Genomic DNA, 11,278 nt, shown 5'->3' with positions numbered 1-11,278 from the left:
AACCATTAAACGTCATTTTATTGATCTGATTATAAGTTTTTCCGTAGAGCATATTTTTTATTATATTATTTATACCCAATTACGATATTAACAGAATTGTGTTTCAGTAACATTAATAGATAAATTCTATGATGTTTACCTCTGTAGCACAATGGGTACAGCATTGCTTAACTTACCCTCAGATTCAGATTACAAACACAGTAAGGATGTAGTTTTCTGCGTTTTTGTTTTCATGTATAGCGATAAAATTTTAAATGCTGATTTTTTCCCTTATATTTAAAGTTTTCTTTCTATTATTTTCAAGTCAAATACATGCAGAAAATCAATATGTATCGGACGATCCAGAGCAGTCACATAAATTTTTTGGATCATTGATATCTTCAAGAGTTTGAAAATCAAGTAGTCGGTGATTTGTCGCTAAATCATCGAACATTGCCATTCAGTTTTATTTATACGGTCGGCAATTGACATAAATATTTTGAAATTGCTAAATATTTACTTGTAGCAAAATGGGAATTGCTTTAATTTTTTCGATGAAAACAATCTAACCTAACCGCCGCTTATCGACTGATAGACAGTTGATGTTTAACGTAATCCGTATTCGGTAAGTTTCAATCAGTATCGGCCGACATTTAAGAAAAGTTTTAAATGCTTAAATGTCGGCTGACCGACGACAGACATTACAAACTGTTTGCCGATGGATCGAGAATTTTTCGATGGACTATTGAACGACTGTTTCAGCGCAAAAAAATTTAACTTGGCCCAACAGAAACAAAATTGGTCGACCGACGAAAAAATATTTCGACATTTGCCAAGACAGCTGACGAACTGCTGACTGTTGTCCAAATAATTCCAAAAAATGAAAAGAGAGGCCTAAAAACCGCCATTTACTGTGGTTTCATTGATATTCAAGAGTATAAATTTTCATGGATAAAGTGAAGTTAACAGTTTCAAGGATACGTAAATTCGTGGCCAATGAATCAATACAAAACATTAGTAAAAATTGAATATTTAATTTCACGGATAAACTTTACAACGAAAACTGGTATTCAACGAATATTAATGAAACCACAGAATCATCTTTTGACAATAAAACAGCATCAACAATTTTCTCCAATCTTTATTCTTCATTTCTGTTTGACGGCATTTTTTGTACAATAGGTATTTGAACAATATGTATTTAACTTTAAATATGTTGAGCATGTTTTGCAATTTCATTTATTCTAAAATCCCAGTATTCATAATGTCTAGGTGACTGTAAAAGCCCACTTGCTTGTTGTTATTTCTAGTACATGCATCTGTAGCCGTCTGTATCATTATTCGTGTGCATTACACAGCATATTATTTTTAGATGCTTATTTCTATAAGATATTTTGTATTGTCATTTTACTGCCATAATGTTTATGTACTGTGTAAAATTAACAGACGGAGGAACCAAAAAGCGTGCCATTAGGCGCGCATCTGCAGATAAATACATGTATGAGTGGTACAATAATATATCAATGCAAAATACTGTAAGCCGTTTTCCTTTTGTTCAAAAGCCATAATTAGGTTCGAGGTATATTATTAACGATAAAGTCACAGAATACAGAACAGATTAAGTGGAAATATAAACTGAATGTAAAAATGTAAATATAATACATGTACATGTAAAAAATCCTTTTCTGTACCATCGGTAATGTAGGTAAGCTAAATTCACTGTGTGATCATAAAATAACTAAGAAATGCGGGCATCAGCACAATTTCAAAAAACAATAATTAGGACATTGCCAACATTTATAACAACATTTTCAAAGTTATCTTTAAGAAATTATATTTTTATCAATTACAAGTGCTAGAACTTGTGAAGTCCTAAAACGCAATGGCGCTGAAATAAGTGCCTAAAAGGACTTATAGTTGACAACAACACAAAAAAAAACAAATAAGAAATGAAGATGTTCCTGCGTGATATAAAGTACACTGTATATAACCTGTACATTGATAAATTGACCTGGAAACAGTACTTTGTTATATAGTATCTCTGCTCATTACACGGAGAAGAAAAACAATTTGCAAGTTTGCTTGCAGAACGAATGAAAGGTTTTTCTTTGATAAAAGGAACCTGTCAATCACAACGCTATTGTTGTAGTCTATAGCACTATCCGACACCGTGTAACCTGATTTATGTAATTAATTGTCGCATATTGCAGCTTTCTACCAAAAGGATTGATAACAATATACTTATATCATATTAACAAGAAAATGACTTTTTATGCATCAAAAAGAGTGATCCATTTTCATTCATCGTTCACGCTGCTTGATCAAGGACTCCGAGGTAATTGTATAATTATGGCATGACTGATATGAAAGAACGCCTTGGCAAATGAATTAGGGAGGCTGGATGGTCAATTATTAAGCGATCAGATCTATATCAAATTTTAAGAAATGTTAACAATAAACTATAATTAAGTAAAAAAAAAAAGTTCATTTTTTTCAACTTTGAAACTTTTGTATTTTTATGTAGAACACTTCTTCTGAAGGAGATGAATACAGTCGTCTTACAGTCAAAATATGAGCATGGCTATCTTGCATCTCCATAGAAATTACTTTTGTGTGACACACATTTACCTCTAGAGTTTTTGATAAGTTTACAAGGTGATGTGACTATTTTTATATCTCAAACTACAACACTTATTGAAATCTTTACGATATGTTTGTTAAAAGAATCCAAAAATAATTTTGTAATTGTGGAATCAAGGTTTTTCCAGAGGCGGTCTTGTTATCGATCGCAGAAAATGAAGAATCAAAGTGAAGACATCATCAAATTAAGTCTGTTATAGTTGATATCTGGATATACAAATAGCCTATAAAACAAAGCGACAACAACACAGAGGAACCATTCACACCATCAGAAGTGAGGCTCTCTTTTACAGACATGTTCTCCTTTACCTCTAGATTAAACTGAATCGACAGTCTTGCTCCCATCACACTTCCAAATCTGATTTCAAATTTATTTATTTCTACTTGGTTTACAACAAAGGTATATGGATTAAGAAAATAGGTAGAGGAAGAATTTTGTACACAGGCAGACAACATGTACAAACACGCGGCAGGGAGAGTGTACAATATAAATATCAATCTTGAGGAAATAACTATCATTCATATAACCCAGTTTGATAGCTTTAAGGATATATATATATATATATATATATATATATATATATATATATATATATATATATATATATATATATATATATATATATAATAAAAAACTTTTAAAACACTGTTTCAAAATATTTCGACCGTGTTACCGGTCTTCATCAGTCGGTGTTTATTGTCTATAGCAACACAACGTAGAACATATACTATGACGTCACAATATGAATACAGTCTGGCAAGTGACTTTGAATATATATATATATATATATATATATATATATATATATATATATATATATATATATATATATATATATATGGGGCCTATATATATGAATTAAGATTTGATTTAAATATGGTAAAAAGATACGTTGTTATTTCAAAACTAAGAGATGATATAAAACTAGAATGACGTCATGCAATATCGGACGGAATTCAACGAAACTCAGTGACGAAGATGCCTATTGTCGCCTTAGGTAAAATTAATAAGGCACTTCCGTCAAAGTCTGTAAATAATAACCGATCCATAGAATTTTATACCAGGAAATACTTTCTATCATTACATATCATTACATAACACTGTAGTTCTACAGGTAGCATTCAAAATGTTCAATCAGTTGTACGGAAATAGATTAATCAACGGCTTATGTAGATTTGCTTTGTCGGTCGATTGAAGAAATTTATTTATTGATGATTGACATACTGATTGACGTAATGATTGATTATGTTATAAGTAATAATCATACCATGTATCTATCAATCTTTTTGTAGTTTTCATCATCTTATCACAAGCACACCTGTTTCGTGACGTCATGTAAGACGCATACAGACAGAAAATGGCGAACGGCGATTAGTTATTTATAACCATTGAACTATTTCCTAGTGCACACTGGGGTTACTACACAAAGTTTACTGACCAGTCCTACAGTAGGTATAAAATAGCAACATCCAACAAATAAACAATAAATAAATCCTTTCCGAAACTATCCACTCTGTCGACTAAAAAACTTTTTTTATGACGAAACAACTTGTTTATTTAATTAACGAGCATGAAAAAATTATTTGCATTTCGAATCAATTGCCGATGTCAATTTGTTTTAAAAGATGTTTAATGGAAGTTTTATTGTTTCAATTTGTAAATGATTTCTGTAACAGATATGGGTGTAGTAAATAACTTCCTCTCTATCACCAACCGGAAGTAAAAATTTGAAACAGTGTTTAGAAATGTTTTGTTTGTGTGTTCAAGGTGCTGTTTAATATTCTTGAGTGTTCAATACTTAATTATGAAAACGTATAAAAAAAAAACAAACAAAAAAAGCATAAAAAGAAAAAAAGCAAAATAAGATAACATACTTTTAGGCTTTGATTTAATTTGGCAGATATAGTGATGAATTCATGAATTCGTCATTTAAACATTTTATTGACCACACATCCTTTTCATCATATCTTAATCTTTTAAGTTTGATTTTAAAAATTTTTCATTCATTTACATATTAATGAGTAGTTTGCGCAACTGAATTGAACGATATAACCAATATTATTATCTGAGTTTGCAGAAAATGTCTGAGTTTGCAGCATTCTACATTTCTATTTTTATTTTATTGGAGTTCGATTTTCCTGCGCTTTATATTGAATTTTTATGACGGCAATAACTATAAATATAGTGAACGACAGACAATATAAATGAGTTATATGTTCAAAATCCCCAAAAATGAAGAACAATTTCATTTTATTAGTCTGCGTCATTTTTCAAGCAAAAAAATAAACTAAATAGAAAAGAAGAAATAGATTAATGACGCAGTGATAAAGGAAAAACTTGTTATTTAGTGATAAGTATCTAATGTTCACATTGTCAGTGTCTTTTTCTGTTTTAAACTTACGAATTAAATTTGTAACGTATTGTTCAATAATTGTGTTCTCCTTAGTATGTACATTTACAACAAAACAAAGTCTTGAATAATTAACTTGTTTTTGATGCCGTACTTGTTTATCGCAAGCAGGGCTTGAATAGTTTTACGAAATGAAATAACGTGAAAACTGGACCTATTAATTGAACGATCGCTAAAAGGTATATTAATATAAGTAATAAGAAATCATTCACCGAGTTGTATTACCTGGCGTCATGACGTCAGGCATTGTTAGGTTCGAAAGCTGCATTCTCCAAAACAATGCTGGCAATAAAAGCAAGCAATCTCAATAATTGTTCATAAAAAGACACATTTGCAATTAATCAAAATGTTATATGGAATATAAATAAAAAACAGTAAGCAAGAGTATTTAAGTAAAAAAAAGAGATTCACAAAGTACGTGTGTAATCATGATTTAAAGGTTTGAACGGTGAAAATTGGGCTGTTATCGCAACAATTTGTTACCTATTGTCTGCGTGCCAAGATATTCCGATCAATTGGGCGATTTCATTCATAAGCGTCTCTAACTAAATGTACAATAAACAATTACTAGTAGTATAAAGTCGGTAGATTCCTTCTAAAACATTCAATCGAAAGTATAAATTTATATGTATCGTTATTACAAAACAAAAAAGAAATTTCAACAAATTAGATATGACCCTCTTACTATGGGTTCGAAGGTGGTTCCATTCAAAGCATCGACGATTTCATCCTTTGGGTGAAACGTAAAGCAGAACTTGACGCCATAATATCACTGACAATCATAATTTTAGGCATTAATGTACGAGTCCAAACAGCACATATTGCAGCTTAATTTGAAAACAATAAAAGGCCCCTGATTTTGCATTTTAGAATTTGACTGCTTTCTCTCCCGCTTTCAAGCGTACAATTATTTGATACACGTGTTTTCCTAATAAAATATGAAACAATAACATTATTTAATTGCATGTGAAATACATGTTTATAATACCTCTGTAAATATGTAAAATTGCAATAAATAAACATTCTATTCTATCTGACCGTGAAATGGTTTAATCAACTCGCTACGATGAATTCAAAGTCGGATAAATCAAATTTGTTTACCACCAAAAACGTTCTCTTCTGTATAATAATATACGAACTATTCGAACGATAGAAAGTTATTGTCCTCATAGCCAGTTAAATAGGTAAACAATATGCACTGGATAAGGAAAATACTTAGATTGCTTCTTGAACCTGCACGTTAAGTTTATTGATTTATGAACTGCATCGACAATTTTGAATTTTTTCTTATATAATTAACCTATTTGATACCATTTGATACCAGCTTCCTATGGAATAATGTTGTTTCGTCAGGCAAACTTTTTGTAAAGCCGTTACTTTTGAGGCGATCATTACATTCGGAATGTAATCAAATCTATCATAAAGTCCTTACAACTATCTTGGATTCGATCACACCCCGACCGTAATGATCACATCATAAATATGATACTCAAAGAATGATTTGTTAATCCATTATCAAGGACACTGGTTAATACAGTCATGCATCCGTCTTTTTTTATATTCCTTTTTATAAATATCATTCCGAAAGTCCTCATATTACCTTCTTTCATCATACAACTTAGATAGCACCGTTTATAAATACAGCTTACTCCACTTACATTGAAATCGCTTATTTTGAAATTTCGCTTCTTTTGAAATAGAAATAAATCCCCAGTTTTTGCCTCTCATATTCTTTGCATTGATTTAAAGGATATAATGAAATCGGCTATTTTGAAATATCGCTTATATTGAAGCCACTGGTTCGTCCCCATAGGTGAAAATTAGTTGTTTTTATAACAGTTATATTGAAGTACTCCCTGGCGGCTGTTTTCACGGTTGGTGACAGTAATTATGCCTGACTGACCGGTTGATATACAAAGGTGTGAATTGATAAGTTCTCATAATGTGTGTTTTTATACTTCTTTTAAAAAGTAAAATTAATTCACTGTTGAATTTTTTGTTCTTAAGTATACGGGTGTATTGAGGCTGGATGTAATATGGATGCCTCACGGGAAAGAAAAACCTTATCTTCGGACACAAAGTACGAACTACTTATGGCTATTGATAAGGGGACAAAGCCTAAATTCGTAATAGCTAAGGATTTTGAGATTATCGCGAGTACACTAACGATGATATACAAGCACCGTTCAGCATTTTTTTAAGCGTTTGAGTATGGTGATTTTTCTCTAAAACGTAAAAGAATGCGATCGGAGATTATGATGAGTTTTAAGATATAAACAAAATGAAACTTAACAAAAATATAATTTTAATCAAACTTTGAAGGACTTATATTTCATGTAATCTGTTAACTGTGATAGATAAATGATGACCAAATAATTTGTTCGGGTTTGGTTTTCTATGCTTACATCGGGTTTGTACTTTCAAAAATGGCGGCTCCACGTCAGCCAATTTCGCTTATATAAATATTGAAATACGGATATATTGAAATAATTTGCATGGTCCCCTGAATTTCAATATATCCGTAGTAGGCTGAATACTGTTTTTTGATAGCTATTAACAAGATCCATGCAAGCAGTTACTTATGATTATAAAAAATATATATTGTTAATCCATGTACTAAACATTTATTTGTCGATTCTTTGGCAATAAAAACAATCCATTAATTGATATACGAACAAACATACATATGAAGGGTCATGTGATGTATATGTACTCCAATTTACACTGTATAGATTCCATTAATTGTACACTATCACAGTGTTGTTGTCACATTGTCTCACAACATACACACAGTACCTAATTGATGAACGTATTTTTAATGTTCACTGTAGATACTTGTACACTGTCACTGTTTTTGTGTACCATTGTCCGACCCAGAGATTGTTCTCATCATCCCCACACACACTACGGGGATGCTTCACCCCTTGTTGTTCTGTGAGTAGTATAGACAAAAACTGACCGTCCTGATCCAGGAGATAAACTGTGTCACTTAAAAGATCACACACTAGGATGTGACCAAGTACATCAGTACATATTCCATAGGGAGTAAACCCTGTCTCCTGACCTGTGTGGGAGGACCTGTGTTGTCCTGATTTATTCACCACCACTACAGCATTACTGTAATAGTCTGACACAAAGACATCACAATTCATGTTTTCTGTGATGTAGTGTGGTGTACTACACAGTCCCTGTCCATTGTTGTCTCTCTGTATGTTCTGTATTTCTGTCCCTGTCTTGTTGTACCTGGTGACTTTACCCTCTTCATCTGTCTTCATCCCCACCAGTAAGTCCCCATTGATTTGGGAGGAGTGTATACTGAGTAGTGCCCAGTCTCCTGTTTTAATAAATTCATTGATTGTATTATCCGGTGTTATCCTATTTATAACTTTATTTGGTCTGTCTGTATAGATCAGATCCCCGTCCTGTTTGACTGTGTGGTAGCCTTCATCCCTACCACTGGTTCGTATCTTCTGTAGCTTATTTCCCTGTAGATCTGTTTGGACAAGGTTACTATATATATCACTGACCCAGAGTCTGCCTGATTTACCTAGTGATATATGAAATAGGTTATTAACACCTGGTACTTTGTACTCCCTGACCTTGGTGATAGAGGAAAATAGAAATAATGTTTGTTTCACATCAAAGGACTATGTGCGGTTTGGTGAAATATCTGCCCCCGATTTTAATCAATTTTTAAATAGTATCATATAAAAATGAAATCTTCACAATTAATTGTATAGAAGATGCCTATAACTTTAATCTTGATTTTAGTCATCATTGCTTATTTGCTGTTTATCTATAACGTCACCTAAATGACCTAATTCCCGAAAATTTGCAAACTAATGAAAATATTCTCATTTTTGCTCTATATTTTGCATTCGGAAGTATCGAGCGCAGGTCTGCTCAAGTGCGATTTTAACATATATTTTTAGTCAGATAGATATACACATTATACTAAAAAATTGTACTTGAGCAAGCCTGCGCTCGATGTTTCCAAGTCGAAAAACCATCGGAAAACACCCATATTTTGCTACAAAACATCAATTTATCAAAATAATGCAATCTTCATGACGTCATTTCTACATTATGACGTCACTGTGGTGATAACCTTTTACACCTTTATTTCCAATATGGTTTTAAATATCTTTCACCTAATTTTTAGAGCTCTTTCTAAAACTTTGATTTTAGGGGCAAAAAATGCATAAAACCGCACATAGTCCTTTCTCCCTTTCCCGATTTCTATGCTTCTCTGTAGGTTTCAACTTTGTTGAGACAGTTTCCATGAGTTTTGTTTTTCTGTTCTCTGGTTTAGTGTTTGGAACAATTATTCTACCCAGTAGTTTGGCGATATCTTTCTTGCTGTATTGACCAGCAGTAAATACGGGTGGGACTGGTTTGGATGTCTCTGGTATGGGTCTTATGACAAAGTTCTCTGATTTGAGAGAAAATGTTAATTGCTGTATGTTTGAAGGAGATAGGTAACCATAAAACGTTTTGATTAAATCACTGAGATAGTTGATATAATTATCTATTTCTTGGTTTTGACCGTTTAATGTATGTAATAATGATTGTTCTACTTTGTTGACTTGTTCTATTTTTTCTGATGTTACTGTGTCTACCAGCTTTTTCACAGACTCAGCTTCAGCCTTCATGGAGGTTCTTATGCCGTCTATGATCTTCTTTATTTCTGTGACATCTCCGGCAATTTCTGTTTTTAAGCCTTGCGAAGTAGGCTCAAAATAATTTCGAATTTTGGCAATTTCTTCTTGGCATAGGGAAACCTTTCCATCAAAGACTATTTCTAGGTCGGTAAACACATGACTGTGATGTTCTTTTGTGGCAGCACATTTAGAACAAAGGGGAATCTGGCATTCTTTACAGAGAAGATCTTTGTCTTTTGCGGGGTGGATCTTGCATTTTTCTACAGGAAGTCGTCGATTTCGTTGCTTATAAGGAACTATTTCATGGTTCTTTGTTTTTTTATTCTTTAGATGTTCATCCCTGCATTGTTCACATATTGGTTGGTGACATTCATTGCAGTAAAATTGACTGTTCTTCTCACAGTCTTCAGTGCCACACACCAAATAATGCTGGGCGTCGGCTGGTATTTGGGATATAGATAATGCCATCTGAATAAAGAAAAGTTAGTAAATAAAAGAAATTTGCCACTCATGCGGATTATAAAGGTAGCAATCATAGCAAAAAAATTAATGGTATTATTCAAACAAATTAATGAACTGATGGTAAAGAGTATGTAAAATTAACTAATTTATTATCAATTTACATCAGTAAGTTGGATAAAAGAAATAGCCAATTCGTCTTATATATGAATTTTAGTCTGACATCATCTTGATTATTTCGTGCAGTCAATCGCAACTTTTCGGGCCTTTCCGGAAGCGCTCCGAAAACACCTCGAATGTATTTACATTGAAATTTAATACAATATGAAGTAGCTTCCCATCAATTTTAATGTTAGCTAGACAGCCTTGTATGTCATTTCTGTTGTATATTTTAGGGCATATCAATGAATTTAATAAAGTATATATATATATCTCAAACCTCAAAAACTCGAAATATGGGTTGCATTTATATCAAGTTTTACAAAAAGGAGGGTTGTCATGGACGCTTATGTAATACATCCGAGGTGTTTTTTCGAGCCCTACAGGAATAGCACAAGAAGTTGCAATTAGGTGGAAGTATGAATTGATGGTAGAGAACGCACATTCTTATTATTGAAAATAGCTTCTACTTAAGGTTCAGAAATGAGAAAAAATAAAATTATCTTTTGTTGACTTTACTCATGACCAAAATCTAATATTTCGGTAGGGAATTCTGTACCGTTATGAGATATGTAGAAACAATTATTTTACTTTAACTTACCGTGTATCAATGTCACCTTTTAGTTATTGGATTGGCCCTGATATCAGAATGAGAGAACACGAGACTTGTGTAATTTACTTTCTGGTTGTAAAGCTATAATCAGATTTTTTTTTATCTCTCGGTCTTTTTTCTTGAATAGCCTGCCATTCGATCACTTGCATAACTACCGACAATATATATAAAACAAACGAGATCGATATCCGGTAGTGCAATATATACAAACATTTGGTTTCTTGTAGGTAATTGTTGACATTTCAATAAAACATAAGAATGTAATGCGATGCGTAATTCTTTTTTCTACAATGTTAAACAAATAAAATGCACTGCTCTTGAATTAGCGTTGATGTTTGTTCTGAAGATATTTAGTG

At 32.3% G+C, this 11,278-nt stretch overlaps 1 protein-coding gene across 1 annotated transcript; it reads right to left on the bottom strand.

Annotated features, from left to right (window-relative positions):
- Positions 1–7,646: 7,646 nt before the first annotated feature.
- On the bottom strand, positions 7,647–10,231 carry LOC128158203 (uncharacterized). Its single transcript, XM_052820967.1, has 2 exons — positions 9,239–10,231; positions 7,647–8,677 (listed from the first exon to the last, which is right to left on the bottom strand). The coding sequence occupies exons 1-2, from the start codon at positions 10,157–10,159 to the stop codon at positions 7,853–7,855; spliced, it is 1,746 nt and encodes a 581-aa protein (XP_052676927.1). The 5' UTR covers positions 10,160–10,231; the 3' UTR covers positions 7,647–7,852.
- Positions 10,232–11,278: the final 1,047 nt, after the last annotated feature.

Source organism: Crassostrea angulata, chromosome 8 (genome assembly GCF_025612915.1).
Source record: "Crassostrea angulata isolate pt1a10 chromosome 8, ASM2561291v2, whole genome shotgun sequence".
Taxonomy (NCBI): Eukaryota; Metazoa; Mollusca; class Bivalvia; order Ostreida; family Ostreidae; genus Magallana; species Magallana angulata.
This window is presented reverse-complemented; position numbering and strand designations above follow the sequence as displayed.